The 22618-nt window shown below is 37.2% G+C and overlaps 1 protein-coding gene across 6 annotated transcripts in view; it reads right to left on the reverse strand.

Annotated features, from left to right (window-relative positions):
* The window catches only part of ZMYM2 (zinc finger MYM-type containing 2), a 90378-nt gene that overhangs the window by 30287 nt on the left and 37473 nt on the right, over positions 1–22618 (reverse strand). For 5 of the 6 annotated variants that reach the window (XM_026112106.2, XM_026112109.2, XM_026112104.2 and 2 more), the window contains 4 exons: positions 13587–13737; positions 12669–12784; positions 6632–6748; positions 5863–6013 (listed from right to left, as the gene is read on the reverse strand). In XM_026112106.2, coding sequence (XP_025967891.1) covers positions 5863–6013; positions 6632–6748; positions 12669–12784; positions 13587–13737 — 535 coding nt within the window. The remainder of the gene's footprint in view (positions 1–5862; positions 6014–6631; positions 6749–12668; positions 12785–13586; positions 13738–22618) is intronic. The other variant, XM_026112110.2, reaches the window with a different exon arrangement.

Genomic DNA, 22618 nt, shown 5'->3' on the forward strand with positions numbered 1-22618 from the left:
AGTTCCTCAGTCTCTGCTCATTCTTGCATCTTTTCAACTAGATTATTCTTTCAGGTTGATAAGAAGCATCTTCAAACACTTTCTTATTCTTGTGCTGATGACTTCAGCACCTTAAATTGTCATCATGTCTCATCTTAAATAGCCAGTGCTGTCTTTGGATAAAAAACTGTCTCAAATCTCTTCAAACACACAATAGTGGAACCAAAACTGAAGAAAGCTAATCTAAAGAGGACTGTTGCAATTCAATAATGTGTGGGGTTTCACTTCATATTCTTTAGCAAGCTGGAAATAAGCTCTAAATGAAATACAAAATCTGAAATTTTTACAACCTGGATTCAAATGAAAATGCAAATGATATTGCTTTAACAATACCAATGTTCTCTCTCTACAGAGGAATAGAAGATAAACATATAACCCACTCCTCAACATATCTCTATCAGATATGCCAGAAGTAACAAAAGCCAAGGTAATATGTTAAAATTTTCAAGACATGCGAGAAGATATGCATCCAACAAGCACTAATTTGAAACTGCATCTGCACTATCAACTCTTCTGCTTGGAGAGTACCACAAGAACCACCTCGTCAGTTCTTCTGTGTGGGTTGTGTAGATCTGTGCTTTACTTTGGCATAGCTGAAAACCTTCACTTGCTGCTTCTGCAGAGACATAGCCTGGTAAATATTTCATAAGGGACTTCTTTGACTTGAATATGCTCTCCTCTACTAACTTAACTCATTTTTCTCATCAGGATACCATCTACGATCTTTAACAGAAAGAAAATTTGTTTGGAACAGTCATCTACAGCTCACAGATGTAACAATACGGTGCCAGACTACTTAAGATGGCATGGCCCAAAGAGAGTTCTTTAACAAAAGCTGCCATGGTTCAACATGATGTCAGGACTGATCCATTACTTCCCCCCCCCCCCCCCCATAAATGTCAAAGCACATAGCATTCCCTCTGAGTAACTCAACAGCCTCAAAATACCTGGCTTCTACTTTTCTAATAACTTGATCTGTGGGAAGGAAATACCTTCCAATTGGATCATCATATCCTTCAGTAACAATATAACACTGGTAGCTGTGAAAGGGCATTCTGGGGATCACACATCTTACAGCATTTAAGACATATTTTGCTTCTTGTTTCCCTTTGCCAGAGTTTTCCAATTCATCACTGAATAAGCCCTCAAAAGAAAGCCGCAAGAAAGCTGAAATTTCAGGTTAGAGTTTATCAGAGTGATGCATTGTACATTGCCAAAGGAAGTGGTCAGAAGCAAAAACAAACTTTTTATCACGGACAGTTGAAGCTGACAAGACACCAGAGGAAGCCCAAGCTATTTTATTATGGTAGGCTATCATTAGAGCTGCAGAGAGGGAGATAAAAGCTCTATGAAGCACAAACCTGAGAGTGTTTGTAACAGAGGATATTCATTATGCCAGTTAGGAAACAGTGATATCCTACTGACATATATTAAAGATTATCTTTTTTCCGTAACTATATTCTACACCACTTGCCTATCCTTGATAACATTATAAGAAGTTCTATTGCAAGGTAGTATGCAATTAGGAAATTGTAATTATGTCTTATAAATTTGTCATAAAGGGCTTCACTACTGTGTTCAAACTTTTCTGTACAACATCCCAAATTCTGTACACTTGTTTTTAAAATGGTATCAGTATCTCCAAAAATAGACAGAGTTGATAATGTAAATAATAAAAAAACATGTTAAAACAAACAGTCTCAACAGCTCTCCAGTTTAACAATAATAAAACCAAACATCAGCAACAAGAGGTTTAAGCCTCAGGCCTAATTGCATTTCCCTTTGTCTAGGGGAACACAACAGCTCAGCTAGGCAGGGCCAGGATACCAACTTTTCCTCGGTGTAGATCTCCATCTACTGGAGAGAGCTAGCAACTATAACAAAGTTCTAGCAATATTTCATATCACAGACTATTTTCGAAACCACCTTCTTCATGTTTCTAGCAACAACAGGAACTGTTATAGATTTAATGTAGTTTCTTACTTTGCTGTGAAACATTTGTATGCAAGTACTTCTTGCAGTTCAGAACACTAGGTTTTACAGAATTCCCAGTATTTTCACAATGCTTTTATATAAACCTAAATATTAATCAGCTCCAAACATTCAATAGTATACTTTAACGAACAATCTACTGCGCAGTAATGACTGGAAAAAATGTCTAAAATCTACAGTGCTTTAACTAGATATACATCTTTCCCAGACATACTCAATTGCGAAGCCACTTAATTTTCTAAATTTCTTTTCCAACTTATACAATAGTCAACATGACAGTATTGCCAAAACAGGTTGTATTCCACTTAGCTGAAACATCAGAATTGTTCCCACCGAATTTAGTTTCCAGAACCTTGTACTTGGAGAGACATAATTCCCAAAAGGTGTTAGTGTGCTACCAAGATGACAGTGTTCTTGCTGGTTTCATAGTTGACCTTTATTCATTTTACCACTTGAAAGAGACTTTGAAACACCACATAATTGAGCTGTTCCATAGCTTAAAGACCTTCACCTTCTATGAAGCAGGAAGTGGCCAGACATGAATCAATGTAACTGAAATTCATATTATAGAACTCTTACAGAGCCTGTGTTATTTAAATATTGGCACTTAGTTCTATTGAAAAGACAAAATACAGGCAAAATAAGTCTGTGAGTAAAAAAGTTATGAAAATACTTCTTGTGAAACAGTTCTGTTGCCAGATTCCCGAAGACTGATTTGTTTTCCAAGATCCTCAAAGGAGATACACATTAAAAAAAACAAAAAACAAAAACTCAAAATCTTGAGGATTTCCTCAGGAAAAAAAGCTTGCACAGCCTATTCTCACTTGTCACTAGTATAACTACATGTACATAAAAACTCACAAAGGGCTTCAATCTTCTTGCTTTGGCTTTTGCAGTTATCTTATTACCAATATTTTATTTCATTTGGATATTGGTATTTTGGAATACTTCTCTATTGGCAAAACACTAGGACAGTTTAATTTCCAAAGCCCCAGGGATTAAACTCTTTTAACTAGTCAGTTCAGGTGACTCATGCCCCACATAGCATTTGAGTTTTGGACAAAAACAGGAAAACCACACTGTACTCCATGAAGTAATTAACCACCACCTTTAGCAGACTGACAGGCCAGTTCTAACACAATGGAAGTTTCAGCAGGCCACAGCATACATTTTCAAATATTTCCTTGAGGAAGACATATAAACTTGGAATGAAGGTGCACAGAAGTACTGAATCCAAAGATTTTTATGTGGGTACAAAGGTTTATGTGAGTGAGTGAGTAAAAAACCTCAACTTTCAAGAATATGAGCAGAAGTATGGCATCATCTTCAGTATTCTGGCTAAGTAGGCACGAGCAGTCAAGGTATTTGTAGTTTATATATGCTTCCCACTAGTTGGTTTTAAGATAAACAAATAAGCGCGTTTGCAGAAATTTCAACACCCATTTAACTTCTGTCTGCTTTATTTAGGAGTCTTCTTTTAAATATATACACCCAGCAGAAATTTGCCTGTATTTTCCCTCAAGAGTTCAATTGCTTCCAAAAAGCCAGCATCTTCTGTGACTGAATGCCTCAGGTATTCCTTCTCAAACATAATACATAATACATTGTTGGTGAAAAGTAACTGCATGCTCAACAAAATAACCTATGTTGGTGCAGATTCTTCATGAACATTTTTCCAAAATCAAAAAAGCACAGTCTCAATACCCAACAAGTTTATCTGGTACATCTACTGCTTTTTCTACTTTACAAACAGTTGGGTATGTGCTTCTGGAAAAAGGTCACGATACCAAGGACAATTAGGGGCATTTCAGTGCTTGGGGAAGGGGGAAAAGAAATCTATCACCTCTGATGATAGAACATTTATCTGTTGAACCTCTTCGAGTCCTTCTAAAGACCTGGGCCTCTCCTCCCCACATTGCAGACTGAAACACTGCCGAGAGGAGCCAGATTCCTGGATTCCAGTATTTCTGCAGCAATCCATAACAAACATTGGCTTCCCTTGAAAAACAGGGCCTAGCTCCTTTCTGCACAGCTTCTGTCCAATCAGCAGTTTATTTTCCATCAGGTAACACAGGTAGCTTTTCTCACATGCATCACAAAGTAGACCTCAGTTGTGGCTAGCAAATGTGTGCAATAATGCCATATTTACTCAAGTTACATTCTGTTTACAGTGCTTTTGATTCTTTCTCTGTTACTCAGTGGTTCAGATGGCCACAGTGAGCTGATATTCATTGTTAAACACTGTTTTAACATTAACATTTCATGTATTCCTCCTGATAAAGGTCATCTCCACTCTAAAGCTGGCAGACCAACACATGCAAAGTTAGGACCCATACTAAGACTTCTGGAGATGGATTTCCCCCATTTAGTAATTGTATTCATGCAGGAGAGAACCTCCATTTTCTTTCCTTCCTCAATTTTTCCAACAGGAAATACAAATTCCAAGGAATCTGCGGAAATATTCATTCCAAGCCTCCTCATATGGAAATGTATCTACAGAAGTAGTAATACTAGTTTGCATTATGAATGTTACTAATTTCGTTTTGACAGCTGCCAGGCTTTGAAACAGATCTTCAATTTCTTTTAAAACAAGGGAGTTGGAAGCGTCCACAGTAACATCAGAATATACTGTAATCTCCACATTGAAGGAAGTTTGCTCTTGCCTTTGAAGGTATTTCATGGAATTGTTTGTTTATTGAGCAGTGCAATGATATAATATAAAATTGGGCCTTGTTTCATCCTTTTTTCCTCTCTAGCTGTCACTTTGAAGTCCAGAACACAAGAAGAAAATGAGGATGGCAGAGAAATCTAAGCCACCACATTCCACTCAAAAGCAAAAATCTTCCAAGCCAAGAGTTATTGGGGGGGAGAGGAATCTGCCTTGTATCACACTTAACCTCCTTACCATGTTAACAAGATTTCGCTACAACTAAAAATTGGCAAGCCTGCTGTTTACTCTACTTGAAAGCAGAGAATTTTCAGCAAGGTTTATCAAATGATAGTGAAAGCACTATTATTAAAATTACTTTAAAAATAAAAATATTCACTATATCCTCCAAATGATAGGTCGTCCAAACTAGTAGGTAAACATCTAAGATCAGGATTGAATACCAGTATCAAAGGACAGCTCCCCAAAAGTAGAAAGGATAACACCTTATTAAGACTGTTATTTTGCTGGGTTTTTTTTAATACTCAATCCTTTGCATGCTTTAATGCAACTTAACAGAAACCTATACCTATACACTTCCTTTTTAATTTGTTTTCTTTTTGAAAATCCAAATTATTAGTCAGGGAAATTACAATGACAGTAATCAACATATATCAACAGACAGCAAGCTATTGCTCAAATGCCCTTTGTAAGTTAATATAACTGGCATATTCAATTTTTAAAAGTCTAATCAAACAGAAAACTTCCTATTCCCTCAATTCAGTTAGTGCAGGTATAGGTACTGCTGCACAAATTTCAAAAAATAAGTTTATACATGTAATTTTTGTGTATATATATCCACACATACAGACTTAAGTGTTGCTCAGTCTTCCTTAACCTTCAGTAAACAGCAAAAAACTCAGAAGACCATAAGAGCAGCCGCTCCTCCTCCTCTTCCCCCCCCCGCCCCCCCCCCCCAAAAAAAAACCCAAACAAGCAAACAAAAATACTACAGGTACGTTCAGTAAGAGTAAAGGAACTTTTGTTTCAGCCTCAGGTGCATCAGAATGAGTTAGTACCTTAAATTTTAACATGACACACTAACACAGTAAGTCAGCTGCAGGAAAACTGCAATGAACAATACCATAAAAAAAAAAAAGAAAAAAACCTAAACACATACATACCTTCACTACAAAATGGTCTTTTGATGCCAGAGAAATTCACCGTTTCATGCAGCGTTTTCTCCTCTTGGCAATATTCACAGTAGGTAACTATGCAGTGCAGTTTCTTATAATCATCAGAACAAGCTCTGCTGCAGAACTGATACACTTTGTTCTAAATGCAAAATTGCAAAGCATCACAAAGAGGGTTAAACATGAAATGTCAAGATTTGGAGAGTGCAACTTTAAATAACAGTTTGCTTTTAATACACAGCTTAAGCAACGTAAACAGAAGGGCAAATACACAATAAGGAGAAAAATCAGTAGCGCTTGCTCAAGCTAACACTGAGTGCTACAAATACTCATCATCATGTCATAGGAAAATGCTAAATAGAAAATATGCTAATCAATCTTAGCTCACCTTCTTGAGGTATTTTTTTCATTTTATAAAGAAGTGTAACAATGGTCTATAATATTTACAGTGACAAAATAATTAGAGATGAAAACAGACTTTAAACTTACAGCTGAGACAAAAAAAAAATTTTCTTTAAATTCTATGGGTGCTTTTTTATTTTGCTATTTATGAATAAAGACTTTTGCTTTTATCCATACCAAAGTTGAATGTTCTACAGAACCATCTAGATTTTATTAACTAAATTTTTAGTTTTAATACCTTCTAAAAATAGCTATCTAGAAAAAAAATTAATGCAATTACAGATTTAAACTTTTGTAAACACTTCACCCTTCCTTCTCCTCTACGACAATTGCTAAAAATAAACCCAAGCCCCCTTACCTCCCATTCCAGTACTTCTGGCTTCGAACAAAAAGAACTTTTGCAATAACTGCATTTCAACTGAATATCACTAGGAGAGACAAACTGACCATTTGTTGAAGACTGCACACTAAGAGCCTGAAAAACATGAATATATATATATACATACACACATCACTAAAAATGGAAGTTACTTCTAAAATGTGTTTTTCAATTAAACCTATGCCATTTGATAATTTGGAAGCTTGTAAGTATAGAACTCAGGAGCATTTCGTAGCAAAAGCACAGCAGATTAGTCTTTTCCCTTTGCTTTCACCTTAATTATTTTAGTTCATATTTCTTTTACCTTACCTTTCTAATGTCCATTCTTTGAGAGTACAACATATAAATGCCCCAAATACATACCCCAAATTGAACATCTGTTAATCACAAGACACATGTTTTTAGATAAATACAATTCACAGTTTCCCTTATTTTGGTCACACAGATTCAAAGACCTACAAACAGTTATTTTCAAATACCAATTCCACCACAGCAGATCATCATCTTACCGAAGCCTGAGCAGAGATGGGCTTTGCATCCTGTCTTAAAGACCAAATTTACTCCTAGCATATCACTTGAAAAAAAATCCTAAAATAAAAGACCTTCAGTGAGAAATCCTGCATCTAGTCACATTAAGATTAAGAGAAAGGTACCCAACACTCCTAACTGTTCTCAATCACCATGGCAGAAAGATGCTGCCGCTCAGATAGCCAGGCCCTAAGCCAAACTTAAGGGTTTTCAGATCAAGGAAAGTATTATAGATTTCATATATAGGTATGAGGATTTAATTCTGAAACCAACTAATTCACTTCATAAAGCACTTCTGCAGCAACCCTTTAATAGATAGAGAACTCAATTTTATGCTGTCTGCAGCCTTCCAGCAGGTCTTACATATACTTCCAAGACAACCTTTGCATGTCCCTTGATCAATCCATAACTATTAGTATATTACCAAAACTATGTTCAAGACAAAGTTTGAATCAGCGGTGATCAAAGATACTTGAAGAATCCAGATGACAAATTTCTTGCATCCATCTTCTCAACAAGTTTTCCTACACCATTTGCAACTAGTCAAATGCTTTTAAAGAAGTCAAATTCTCTTCAAGTAATTAGATTTGCTACTACTTCTCCATCTCATACCAGCGAAAAAACAAAACATTTCTGTTACAGGATACTTTGCTTCAGACTTGCATGTTATTAAGGCTTTATCTACACTAAATAAGTTTGCAGTAAGACTGATGCAAACCCCCACATAAGCAGACCAATATTGCTGAGTGCTAGTGGTGAGAGCAATACCATTCTGTGCAGACACAGTAATTCTGTATCAAGAATTTGCACCTATTTTAAGCAGTCATACACATTTCCCGATCATACACAGGGCCTCAGAACAAAATGCAATAAATAGCAGAAAAGATGCCACCTTTATCCCAATGGTTCGTTGTCCCATAACAGCTTTAACAGAGTCTGACGTCTACATACAGTATTGCCATATTTATCCCACTATATCCAGCAAATCTCCTTGCAGTAGAAAGAGGTTTACTAGATTTTGGCTGCTCTAACCAGGCAGCTGAACAATCGTACAAACATGAGAGCCACAAAGGCATTCTGAGGTCAAGGTCCAGTTTGTGCTATTTCTGCACTCCCAGGTTTCCTTACAAAGCAAACACTGTTCTCAACATGTGCTGCCATATGGATTATATAAGCGCAATGAAGGTCCCAGAAGAAGCTGCATGTGGTTGAAAACAAACAAGCAAGCAAGCAAAGAAATCAAGTGCCAGGAAGAAGCACGTATACTTCTCACCCCCAGTTCAGGAATGAAGGAGATGTTAAAGAGCCAGCAGACGTGACATCCTGTACAAAAAATATCCAAGGTACAGAGGGAGGAATGATGATGAAAGGAAATATCAAGCGTTCACTAACTGAACAGTGACTATTTTTGAATGTCTGTAATTACCATGAAATATAGGACCAAAATTCCCTAATTTGTGGGCTATGAATTAAAAAAAAAAAAAATTCCCCTTTTTTGTTTTGTGATGTATGGCAGTTTCAGCTTCTTTTATGTCTTTTCCCATCTGTTTGTTAAAGCAAAAAGTCAGGCCCAATCTATCCTAGCAGACTGGTAACTGAACAATAGCAAAAGCTACAGATTTGAGAAGAATGGATTTTTAGACTGTTCAAAATTTGTTTTAAACAATATTCATGTCTAACTGAAGATAAAATATCTAAATAATTAAGCATTGCTGCTTTTAAAGCAAACAAAAACAACAAAAGAAAGTTCTACATATTTTCCCACAGAGATCACTTAAAGACTGAAGTTGCCTTACTGATAGTTCTAAAATAATAATTAAAAAAAAAGAGAGTCATAAAATCAATGGATCAAAACATGATTTTATATGCCTCCTTAAAGTTCATACTATCCTGCCTACAATTAAGGACTGCTTCTCCATGCTGTTTTAATGAGTCAAGACATGCACACAGCATTTTTACCATCTTTCTTTTCCCTCTGAATTATAAGCTGCTTAAAACAGAAGAGTATCTTTATGAATTATTTGGAAGCATTATTACCCACAAAGAATAACGGAACAGAAAGACCAGAAATTCATTAAAATCTTTCACCCTGAACAGCAAGATTTTATTGATGCTGTACTTTATAAAAGATATCTTTAAAATTATGTATTTATGTTCTTTCTGAAGGTCTTCAATCCAATCCAAAAATAGTCAAGTTTCCCTTTGGCTTTTCTTGAGCCTGCCCTGAACAAAAAGAGCACAGGAAGCGCCAAGCACAGCCAAAACCATTATGAAGCCTTTTTCAGGCTTCAATGCGACCGCCTCGGAAGCTGCTCTGAGCTGTCAAATTACTGCTAAACAGGAGGCAGACACAGCCTAGGGCTCCTCTGAGGAGACCAGTTCAGTAGCTCAGCTTCTGGCCTGCCCCTGCTATTACTTATCACTGAAGTGCAAGTGATAAAGAGCAGTTATCCTCGCTCACAGCAACACAAAGTCAAACTGAGGAAATCTCTCTCTACAGAAATGTGTATGTTGAAGGTCTTACAGGTAGTCAAACCATAGTCAGGTTTTTTCTACTTCAGAAAAAATACCTAATAAGAATCTAATTCTTTGAAAATGTGAAAAAGAGAAACAAATACCTCATGAGGAATCTTCTAAGTAAACACAGATATAGTCATCCACTACAACTGCTCCACAAGCAAAATTAGGGCACCAAATTAAACGGGGAAGGAGGCAAACACTCCGTTACCTTCACACACACACAGAGCTTCCAACATCAGCCAGAAGTCTCAAATATTTTCATTACAATCAGATTTGGAACATTATTTCTTTAACAAGCATGCCATGCTTCCGCCAGGCTTCCCATTGCAGTGTATTATTTTTTTTGAGTGAGTAAGAGAGAAAAAGAGATGGGAGGAATTTAAGGAAGAATGCTTACAGAGACCCCGGTGGTAAAAGAGAACATGAAACAACATAATATTGAACAACCAGAGTGTGTAAGCTGCTACAAAATCCCGTACTTATAAATCTTACACACACTGGCTCTACAACTCTTTAGATACATCCAAAAATTGAAAGTCGGAATTTTAGGATAAGTTTTCTAAGACTACACATAGGCCCTTGTTTAGGCAAGATAACTTGTACTTTAAGACATTGTGCTTGTGCTACTGAGAGCTTTTGTAAGACACTTGTACTACAGCTGATGCTCACAAGAAATAAATTAGCAGTTTTATTTTTCCTTAAGACATGAGTTCAGAGCAAGATCTTCAGCTGAGCCAGCAGAAATATCAATAGTAAAACTGTGGGTGAAGACAATACAGCTCTGGAACAACCTTGTCCTTGACTGCAACAACATTCTCCAACATGGAGCATGAAAGAAGTCAAGACACAGCTGCACTGTTCTATCACCAACTACACATGCAAAAACAGTCCCAACAAGCAGGCCATGTTCCTGCTTGTATTATGAGGATGAACGCACCTGCAAGCTGTCCTAACAAAAGAGGAGGCAGGTACAGACATAACTTGCACAATGAGTGGCTCAACTAAATCTTTCAAATATTTTAATATATTAAAGCAACAATTAGCTAGAAACAAAAGGTTATTCATGAGGTAAAACGACAATCAACCCTAGAATACTTTAACAAAAGTCAGGAATTGAAACATTCCAACCCACTTATAATCCAAAAAGGACTAAAAAATTTGCAGAAGGAAGACACAGGTCTTGAACAGCAGTTATTTTGTTGTGAGAAGGGTAACCCCTGACAACAAAAAAAAAACGCACATTGAGAGAAAGGGGTAAATATAGTGCCAGAACAGTAAAACAAAGTTATCTACATTATAAAACCATCAAAGTATACAGAGCAATATAGTAAAACAATTATTTTCCCATTGTTGCAAAAAGCATTGCAACCTGACTGAATGGAAAAACAGTTTTTTTCTATTTAAGTTCAATCCCTTCTGTGTCACTTCAGTACCAAAAACCCCACGGGAACACTTAGGGTCCCAAAGTCACGTTGTAGAATTCTGTCCTTTCCATCGCAAGACTAAATGAACGGAGCAAATAAGCTGTTCCCATACAATCAGCTCTTTTCTAATGGTGAAAAAAATTACTATTCCAGTCAGTAAGTAGGTGAAAACCATAAAAAGTCTGTAATTTAACAGACGGTTGAGCTAACTAAGCATAAGCAAATGATCACCTCTCTTGGACTTGCTGAAAACTCTCAGACTGTATGACTGTTCTAATTAAATTCCACTACAAAATAAAGAGACAGACCTACAGGTAGCACTGAATTTGCAACAAGAGCATCAGCAAGATCTCAGTAAGATCAGTAACCCACAATGGCATCAACTGATCTAACAGTTACATTCAATAATGTTGCTAAACATTGACTGATCTGCAAACACACACGGGGCCAGACTGCATTTGTCATTCACTAGCTTATTTTTCCTCACTCAAACAGCAGAGGAATGTTTTCGTTCTCAAAGCTCTTGAGGCGATAACCAACTGTACGATCACACAGGATGAAAAAGATGCTGAGTGAGTTTGCAAGTCATTATACAGTAACAATACACATTTTGTTAACCAGGTCCATTTAGACTGGAAGGCATCTACTAAATTAGTGAAGAGGGAAGCACAGAACAGGGCTTCATGATGGAAGCCCCCTCTGGGAATATTAAGGAAGCAATTAGGATATTGATTTGCTTTCCAGTTCATGGAAAAATGCAAACTTTAATGACAAATGGGAAACCCTGCATAGGTAACTGTTCTCATGTTGAAGAACTGAACAGCACACATTTGGAAAACTGCTTGTTTTTACATAGAGAGGAAAATAATTTCTTTGAAATGTACTTTCATCACCTATGGATTAACTACTACAAAGTATTTTACATACACTTTAAGTCATATTAAAAACATGACATTTTCAAAAAGCATAGCAGCCTGTTAACATGTGCCTATCATTACACTTGCAGCTCTTTGGTTTCCAGATACAATGTAAACAGTTAGTTTCATCCCTAAAGGTCCTAATGGCTTAGGATCTAACCTTCCATTTTAGAGATGGTCACTACTCCCCATGACACACACCAAGAATTGTAACCTTTCTCAGTACAATAGTCAACATGAGAATTTTCTTTCTGTATAAAAGTGTAAGTTTAGTATAAGTCTTTAGTATACAAGAGCTGAAATTTGTTGACCTTCAATGCAAAAATAGCAAGGCTCATCTCCCATACATAGACGGGGGGGCAAGAAAAGATGAGAATTGATACTGCTTTGTGGTTTCTTACAGATCAAGGAAAAAGGGTTGGTTACTATTCTAAGTTTGAGATAGCAGTTATCATTATGAAACTGTACTTTGATAACAAAGAAATTGTATGACCCAGCAGCATCTGTTATGTTAACTGTAAGTCATAAACACGCATATAAAAGCAAGTTAGTTAAATACGTACATACTTAACACAAACACAGGTACACAGATACTTAGGGAGGAAAAGATTTAACACAACAGCTAACCTGAAATTTAGCTACACAACTGGAACTGCAAAAGTTGTATAGTTTTCCATCAGGCATTGTGGCTTGATACTGAGGTAAAGAGTTTCGTTTACAAAAGTGGCAAATAATTCCCATACCTAAAAGAAAAACGTAGTTTACAAACAAAATAAACACAAAATAGTAGTGTAAAAATACTGGATTACAGGTCAGCTCTTCCCACCATTTCAATGTAAAAAAATGTCTGTTTTCCAGCCAGTTTCTAGAAGTCACACACAAAAGAAATTGCAGTTATTTTTGCTGAATTCTTCCATTAAAGCTCAGCATTAAATTTGAAATAGCACCTACTTCCTCTCAAATTCACTGGAGCATTTTCAATCATGCTCTCAATTTGGGGAACTCAGTGTGTCTTTCCCGTACTGAAGAATACACATTTTGAAATATTTACCCATTCCATTCCCCCAGATTAAAAGTTTTAGCTGAAGAACATCTATATACATTATAACTCACTCTCTCTCCTTCTCCGACACACAAAATTTATCAACTATTGCTCGAGAAGAAATAAAAATGGGGTAGGGGGGTGGATTATAGACAAGAGAACATTAGTCCATGCAAGAAAATTGCGCTATCATTTTGAGGCACACCAGAGCATGCTGTATCTCAACATTTTCTTCCCAGATGCCTTAAAACAGCTGAATATTGTTCCAGATATCAAGGAAAAAGGCCAGCAGGGAAAAGACCCATCAGGGGTCCATTCACTAGCCTTGACCATAAGATTATCTTTTTCTTTTTAAAATCTACTTTAAAAAAGCTTATAAAGTCACCAGATATCTTTATAAATTCATTCTAAAACAAAATACCACCCCGCAGTGTTTAAACTTCATTAAAAAAAATCAGGTCTACTCTTATCAGTGATGAAAATCCATCATCCTTTTCACTTACTTTGTGATTTTGCATATTTTGATTTGTGTGTGTTCATGCATGCAGTTGAGCAGTATGGCTCCATATATCCATTAGGTCCTATGCACTGAGTCATGTCAAAAAACCTGCACTGAGCTCTGCAGCCAGTACAAGATGTTAATTTGCCATATTTCTAAAACACAAAACAAAGCAAAACAATGCATTAGTTATAACTATGTTTGGCTTTTAGTTTTAAATTATACTATAACAAACACAGAGGACAGCTTACTTATTTACTTCTGCAATTCTTTTCCCCATGAGAACTTTCCTACATTAACTAAATCTTACAACCATCCTCTCAGAGCATTCAGCACTGTGGTTGGGTCTCTTCCTCCTGGGGGGAAGCTGCCTAAAACTAAACTTCAGGTAAAAAAGCAAAAAGACACCAAAAACCCACCAACTGCAAACTGTGCACTGTGTTAAGAGCATAAAGCTACTTCTGCTGAGTTGAACAGTTTGAAAACAGTTCTCTTCCCTTGCTGGTGGGACAATTGTTTTAAGACAAGAAACAGGAGTTTGGGATAGTGAAGAGGAAAAATAGGTAACAGTGCTAAACACAAAAAAACTTGTACTCTCTAACAAATGATAACATCCTTAATATTATGAAGTATGAGGTTTGTTAGTTGTAGCAGTTTATCTGCAACAGCACTACTGGGAGAAGCTCTCTAAACTCTCTTAGTTTCAGTCCCCCAGGCAGAAGAAATATATTGCAGAGTTCCTATGGTCTTCATTTGATCAATGACAAATTGTGACTCCATAAACTTGATGATGACAGACTCAGTTTTGACATCTTTCAACACAGTAATCGATCAACAGTTTTCCACAGAAGTGAACGAATGTTCTATAAAAAAAATGCAGGTAAGTCGCAGCAAGCAGAAATACCAATGACAGAATCAGTACTCAAAGATCAATAGTTCTGACCTGTTCCAAGAATCACATACTTCACTGTTATGTAAGTATCTCATGCAGCCTAAAGCATTAGCAAGTTGCAGAAAACCTGTCTAGCCGCCTTCCCTGCCCACGCAAGGAGTATAACTGTTTTGACAGTGACCACAGTGAATTCTTCATTTGAACAAAAATGAGCATGTCCTATCAGACAGGCTTTCTGCTTATTGGGTATTAGAAAATGCCCTACTGACAGTTAGACACTTCAGATTTCTACCTTTCTGTTTAGGAATGATTTTGGTGCTACCTCCCTCCCCCACCCCTTCTCAAGGACTGAAGGGAGAAGGAAAGGCAAAGCATTCACAGTTCTACAGTTGCTTCACTTTGCTCAAAGTGACAGAAGCCTCAGTGGTCATCTTTGGGTTTGCTGGGTCTTCCTATCTCTAGCTACTTACATCTGAGAATTAGCTCAATCTACACTTACAGCCAGCCAGTGAAGAAGCTTAAGGATTTCATAATACGTATCATCTTCCCTACATTAACAAAATATATTAAGAAATACCAATACACATGCCTCTGCTACCAATTGGGTGCATGATCTTGCAGAGACCTGCAAAATTTCAAGATACCACAGCAATTTCAGCTTCACAATTTGCACATGCTGCTTTGATCAACTCTTTGCTGAGGATTTCCTCCAAAAAAGGGGAGGCTGTGCCAAGATATCAAGTTCCTATCTACAGAACAATATCTTATAGAACTCCAGGATCCTTCTTCCCCATCTTACTTCAGTGTTTTCTGCATGCTTTTAGAAATGTCACCCGAAACCTGAAAACCCTCCTAATCAGCCACAATATGGACAAAACTCACAGCTAAGTACCAAGGACAAAATGCAGCAATTGTATTGTTCCATGCGTTTCAGCTATTCTGACAATATGCCTTCATCTCCTCTGATAAGCTGAGGAGACAAAAGCAGGACATTAAGAATACTTTAAGCTATACTACCAGCGAGGTAGGAGGTCACAATTTACACAGGACTTGACTTCTTCGAACAGGCTCCATGAAAAATGACCATCAAAAAATCTGAACACACAAACAGCCTTGGTATTTCTAGAACAAAGCAAAAAGTCAACCTAGAAGCACTGATGCAAATTTGCTGACAACAGATTAACAAGCAGTGTTCAGGAGAATAATCAGAAAAACAACATACAGATAAGTTCTGGGTCTGAAAGAAAATCAAACTGAAGCCATGACGATTTCAAGAGGTGGCAAGACAAAAACATAGGTTATTATAAATTAATTTATAGTAAGTTGAATACAGCATAGTTAGAGAAGACTCCTTGAGTCAAAGGACTTTTTGTTTGGACAAAAAGCTTCAGAAGGAGCATTAGCTTTTGCTAAGCTCTCTATATCTCATTATCAAGAAAGGATCGTGCACTTCAAACACAATGCAGCAGCACAGCCATTACCTCAATTTCAAACATCCTTACAATATTTGGAGTTGTTCAAATGGTTTCACACTAACTCTATCGGACTTAAATGCAACAACAACAACAACAACAAAATCTCTTAATATCTAGTAATAACCTACCAAATCTAGATCTGAAGTACCAATTTGCTAATAAAACATTCCATAATTAGAAATGGCAGTGATTTTTTTTTAATATACATATCTCCATTAATAGTTTCCATACAGCCATAAACTAACACTACGAGAAACATGAGTTCAAAAAAAAACCAATCCACTAATCAAGGACATGGAAGATTCTGTGGGTAGAAATGTAAGCATAGCAGCACCTAGAGAATTTGAACATTTTTGCATTATTGGCAGTATAAACATGATGCTACAGGGGTGAAGGAGGTGGGCCAGGTGAAGGAAAAATTAAAAACTAAAAAGCCCCCATGCTCTTCACACAAATTTATTCCTCCCAAAGACTCTTAATCATCATCTCCTTCAACCTTAACTACTTCTACATTTTTATTACTCTTGTCAGCACTTCCCAAACTTGTAGGTTTGAATATTAAAACCATTCAAAATCCAGGGAGTACAATATAATCATAAAAAAATTAAAGTATACTTGAAAGTATTAATCAATCAGTAGTATACAGATCTCTCAAAGACTTTTTAACATAGTCTAATACAAGGGTTTTCCCCTGCAACCGACAACGTCAACAGAGATCCTTGTACTGCACTATTCTGTACATTTACAGATTCAGCCATAATACAAACCAAGAATTTTCTCTTGTTCTGAAGAGTAAAAATTCAGGATGAGAATCTCTCTTCTCAAGGTTCCCAGGTAACTCAGTAACACTTCCACTCTCACATTCACCACAACAGGTTATATCTTTCATCTCTAATAATCTACAGTATTAATTACAACCTGTAGACAAAATTAACCTTTGAGAGTCTTTTCTCTAGAAGTATTCTTGAAGCTGGAATAAACAGAAGACTCAGTAACACTAAATAATACACGGGCAGGAGGAGCTTTCATATGAGGCAAGGACTTTTGGCCTGGAAACAAGACAACTTCAGAGGATATGACAGGTCTACAGAATCCAAAATGGTATAATGAGGGACAATGTGGATCAACTGCTCATTGCCTCTTTTAACATAACAACTAGGGGAAAAAAAAAATCACATGAAGATGATAGAAAAAGGTTCAAAATAAACAACAGGTGGTGGTTCTTCACATAACAAATAGCAGGTCAGCAGAACTTCCTACCAAAGAATGTCATGGATAGAAACACCTATGTGTGTTAATTGGAAGACTGGAGAAGCACTAGGAAGAGAGATTCACAAAGAAATAGTGAACAGGGCAACTGCACAAGGTTTAAGAGATTCCCTGAACTCTAAATAGCCAAAGGCTAGGAGGATACTCAAGCAAAATATATACACCTCTCTTGTTCTTACTCTTCCCTGCATGTTCACCTATAGACATTGCAGTACTTCACAATTTCTCACCCGAACTGGTATAGCTGTTCTCATTTTCTTACTACAGAACTTTTTTTGTTTTTTTAATTGAACTTGAATATTTTATCATCCTGAAGGAAAAGTGGGCATTTGGAGAAGTGAAGAAAAATGTGAAGCTGTGTGAATGCTGTTGATATTTTACAGTCAGAAGACAAAAAACAACTTCATTTGTAGAGAGAGAACGGGAACAAGGAACTCTGAAATTTACATTATTGTCTTAGGTAAATGGGGGGGGGGGGGGGGGGGGAAATACAATGATACTTCCTGACTCTTGATTTTAAACATCACTGCTTCACTGCTCATTTCAGAAGTATATAACCACAGAATCACATAAGACAGGAAGGGACCTCTGGAGGTCATAAAGTGCAACCTCCTGCTCAAAGGAGGTCCAGAGCTGGTTGCTTTGCCCAGTCAAATTTTGAGCATCCCCAAGGATGGGCAATTCCACAACTTCTCTGGGCAACCTCTGAGTATTTGCCAACCCTCACAGAAGGAAAAAACAAAACAAAACAAAAACCACACAACAACAAAAAAAAACCTTTCCCTTGTATCCAACCAAATTTCCCTGCATTTCAACCTGTGTCTGTTGCCTCTCATCCTTCCACTGTGCACTTCAGAGAAGATTCTGACTCTGTCCTCTCTATACCCTCCCATTAGATAGCTGATCTCCCCGCAGCTCGTTCAGCCTCTCCTCCTAAACCATGTGGTTCCAGCCCTCTGAACATCTTGGCAGCCCGCTGCTGGACTTCCTTCGGTCTTTCCTGCCCTGAGAAGCCCCAAACTGGACTGTGCTCCAGATGTAATCTCAGAATTTCAGTACAGAGGGGAAAAATTACTGCCTTTGACCTGCTGGCTCCACTCTCGCTAATAGAGCCCAACTAGTTGTCTTTCCTACAATAGCACACTTAACAGCTGTTCAGATTTCTTGTCCACCAGCACATGCCAGTCTTTTTCTCCAAAGCTGCTTTCTAGGCAGGCAGCCTCCAGCCTTTACTACTGCAAGGGCTTATTGCATCCCAGATGAAGTACTGGGTTCACCTTGCAACTTACATGATACTTGAATGGTAGGCAAAAATGATTACAGACAAAAAACCTACAGATTTCAAACTAGCCTCAGTTTCAAGTTTCAGTTTCAAGCTGCCTTTAAAGATGGAATGATCTCAGATCACTTAACAAGAAAAAGTAGCAACCATTTTTCTACCATACACTGCTTCTGGCAAATTCAAAAACTTCCATCTTCAGCCTATCCCTGAGAGTTTCTACCATGCCCTATAAAAATATAAACAAGTTTAAAGACTGCATTTTTAGAGGAATTGTAAATGAAAAAACTGCTATCAAATTAGTAAGGAAAACTGCATCAATTAGATGACTACACACAAAAAGTATGTTACTTCAGAGGCAAAATTTCTAGAGAATAAGGGCACAACACCCTCTGAAAGGAAACCTGAAGCAGTCTGACTATCCCTCTTCCTCACTCTCCTCCATCTAGATTCTGCATTGAGATGCCTAAGCCTAGTTAGATCCCACTCATATTTGGCCTCTTCCAAAGCACAGTCTAAAGTACTGTGAAATCCTGAACATTCTTCTGTACTTTTCCTGCTCAGTCCTAGAACCACTCATTCTTTCATTACTTGTTTGTACATCCCATTAGAGCCTTAATCCTAGAAATCAGATCTTCTTCATGATAGATAACTAAAAGAAAACCCCATTTTTGATAAAACATTCCATGTGATCTGATTATCTGCAATTTCTTGCAAGTATTTGTTCTGTATATCTTTCAAATCTTCATTTTGTCTACTAGGACACTGTTGAACTGTGCTGGTAACTACAGAAATGGCTACCAGGATGCAAGACCTAACAAAAGAGTTGGATATATTCCAGAAGTCGAAGTACTGTTGCAAGAAAAATCTAGATTCCTGGAAATAAGAGAAATTTAATTTGGAGGGTTTCCGGGTAAATTTTATTCTTGCAATTATCAGCAACAATCTTTAGAAGGAGTCTTCCTCTTCTTTTGCATCCGACTGAAAGGATCATGAGATGATCCTAGAGAGCAGGATGAAGAACAAACCTGCAGTGTAAGAGAGTTTACTACAACTGTGAAACAATGCTATGCAATAGCCCAAAGGCTACTTTCCTTACTGTTAGAGGAAATGCTGTGGCAGTTCAGTTCATATGATCTAAGAGATCTGTACATACTTCTCAATCCAGGCAAACTTTTCTCTGGTAGCATTGTACAGTAACAATTTACAGCCAGAATTAAGATGAAAAAATGGAGAAGACTTCTAGAAAAAGAATATTCTGGCACAGAAACACAGTAAACCTCTGTTCAGATAGAAAGGTAAAGGAGAAAGGTAGAGGTTTTCTCTAAGTAGAAAGGCAGAGATATTCACTACATGGAATTCTATAACAGAGATTCATTAGTAAGGCAATCGAGAAAGCAGTAGCTAAACTACTTCAGATTTATATTTGAGACAAGGCTGGTCCGGATGGATCCAGAAGCAACACGCACTTGTAAGAAAAGAACCAGATGTCAGCAGAATCTGTAACAGCAAAGAAAGAAGAAACTGTATTATTTATTCAGTCTTTTGAAATAACAAACCCAAACCATCTCACCCCCAAGCATAACAACTGTAAACTCTTCCCTGTTCCAGCTAAACAGACTAAGATTAGCAACACCTCAAAAGCATTAGCCCAAGTCTCAAGAGCAACAGCTGAAGTAGTTGCTTTGGTGGCCTCTGAACACACCAAGTAATCCATGTGTTTACCTTCCATTAGCTGAACTCTGCAAAACACCAGATCAACCACATGTTCAGTAACTTCTTTTTTTGGCATTTCTAACTGCCAGCACTCCCTCTTTTAGCCAGCTTTGCTCTCACTGTCCAGACACTTGCCTCCACGCTTTTAAAACAAGCGGGGCAGAAAAACTCATCTTCCCTTACCTCAAAAACCAAGTTACTTTTACATTAGCAACGTTAAGTGGAACCTTTTCCCCTCTCTTTCAAACCATTTTTCTCTTGTCTTTTCTCCCTCTTCCCTTCATACTTGTCCAGTTATACCAGATGCAGCAGTATACTGATGTGGTTACAACTATCCTAACTCCAATACCTAGGCATGTCACCTCCTTGCTTCCTCTTCCTAAGAATTTCTTGTGCTCCCACACAGACCAAATCTTACAATTTTGACTGCCGTAAGAAAATTTAAGAACTGAAAAATCATTTTAACATCGTTGACATATTTCACTTCATCTACTACAAGAGTGGACAAAAGTAATATCCTGAACACTATGACTAATACCCAGCTGCCAAAGGAGGCCGATTATATAGTTTTTATTGGAGAGTAGCCAATTCTACAGCTGAAGACAGACATCTGAAGCAGAAGTAGCAAAATAAACAGTTCCAGAATAGGGGCAAATACAAGATAGAAGAAAGGAAATGTAGAACAAGACATTTGCATCAGACACAAGAAACTGGAGAAAGAAGCATCAAGAGGCCTCCATAAAAAAGCAGAGAGGAGAAAGGAGGAAGAGAATTGATTGTTGCTTGGCTTGACAGAAATTTCTGTCATTTAACTGGGGGAGATAGGGAAAAAGACATCTTGCTATCTCCATTTGTAGAAGCGCACATGATATCAGATTTTAGTAATATCAGAGAGTTCTTAGCAACAGACTAATTATTATCCGAAGCAAGACAGAAGCTTTCTGTATGAGGAAGTTATTAATAAGAATATTAAACCATAGTTTTAACTGACTAAAAGCCACAGAAGTGGCTGCCTCTTTGAAAGTGACCATAAATCAGAAAAAAATTAAAACATCAATATTTCTAATATTTCAACTTAAAAGGGCTGTTCAACCCTCACATTTAATGTTTCAAAGCATGTCTGATTTTTCATCATCAAACAGTATTTACTCTTGAAAGACAGACTTGGAAACAAGAGTTTACAAAGCAGGAAGCAGTAGATTTTGTAGCTAATTGTAGTATCAAAAACAAACAAAAAAAGGATAGATTTGTTTTAATAGCAGAGAATCACCAAAAAAAATCCTTGCTAGAGAATTTAAAGAAAAGAATGGACACTGCATAGGACAAGACAAAGTCAAAACACCTAGACATTTCCACTCAACTCCTACCTGACGCAACATTCTAAAAATCCATTATAGCATAGCATTCCATGAGATTTAATCCAGTAGAGGCTGATAAGTTTTGCCAGACAAAAATACAAACTCTATATAAATAATAAATCATAAGTCACAATAACGTGTATATTAGTTTTGCATACAAGGAAGGTTCCTGAATCCCTGCAAAAAAAATGAAGTGGATGAAACAAGTTTTAGGAAGGGTTTCATATGAGAAATTTTTTAGTGAGGAGCAGATTTTGAACAGAAGCTAGGTTATTTTTGTTTGGTTTTTTTCTATTGCTTGTCTGCAAGTGAACAGCTTAGCTGGATGACAGCAGCCCTGTTAGCTTTGAAGCACATGTATTCCATTCAGTAAGTCTTTGTCTAATCAAGGAAATCAACCAAAACCACTTTTAGTCAGTGCAGAAGGAAACATTTCACCAAAGGAAAAGACATTGCAAGCACCCTCTCCAATCAGAAAAATACTCATTTGGCTTGCATTCACCTGGTAGCTCATGCCAAAACTAGTAAGAAGCTTATGGAGAAACAGTTAGGGCTCCTTCCCCTTTGACAGCATGTGAAGATCATCATTTTTAAGAAGCAGCCAAAGCAATCAAATCCAAGCACATAGTCTAACGAGAAGAATTCTAGTTAAGGAAAAGAAGAGGAAAAAAGAGAGAGGGGGGGAAGAGAGAGAAATATTTTAAAAGCATAAAGCATTAAATGTCTAACTCATGCCAGGACTGAGCGCGCTATGGACTGATCAGGCTAGTAAGCAAAGCAGTTAAAGATAGCATCTATGAAACCAGACAAAAATGAAACTCAGCCTTATCTTAGTTAAACAGCTGAAAATTAATAGGTATGGTCGATAGCACAAGCCGAATCACAGTATTCATTTGTTCCTTAAAACAAGTTGTCAGGCACCTGCACCCAAATCCAGCAAAGGAGGACACAACCAACACTAACTTCCTTCAGAAGGAAGCTGGCTTGTTTTCTGGACACAGAAAACATACAGCAGCACCAGAAGCAGACACATTGAACCAACACATG

Source organism: Dromaius novaehollandiae, chromosome 1 (genome assembly GCF_036370855.1).
Source record: "Dromaius novaehollandiae isolate bDroNov1 chromosome 1, bDroNov1.hap1, whole genome shotgun sequence".
Classification (NCBI taxonomy): domain Eukaryota; kingdom Metazoa; phylum Chordata; class Aves; order Casuariiformes; family Dromaiidae; genus Dromaius; species Dromaius novaehollandiae.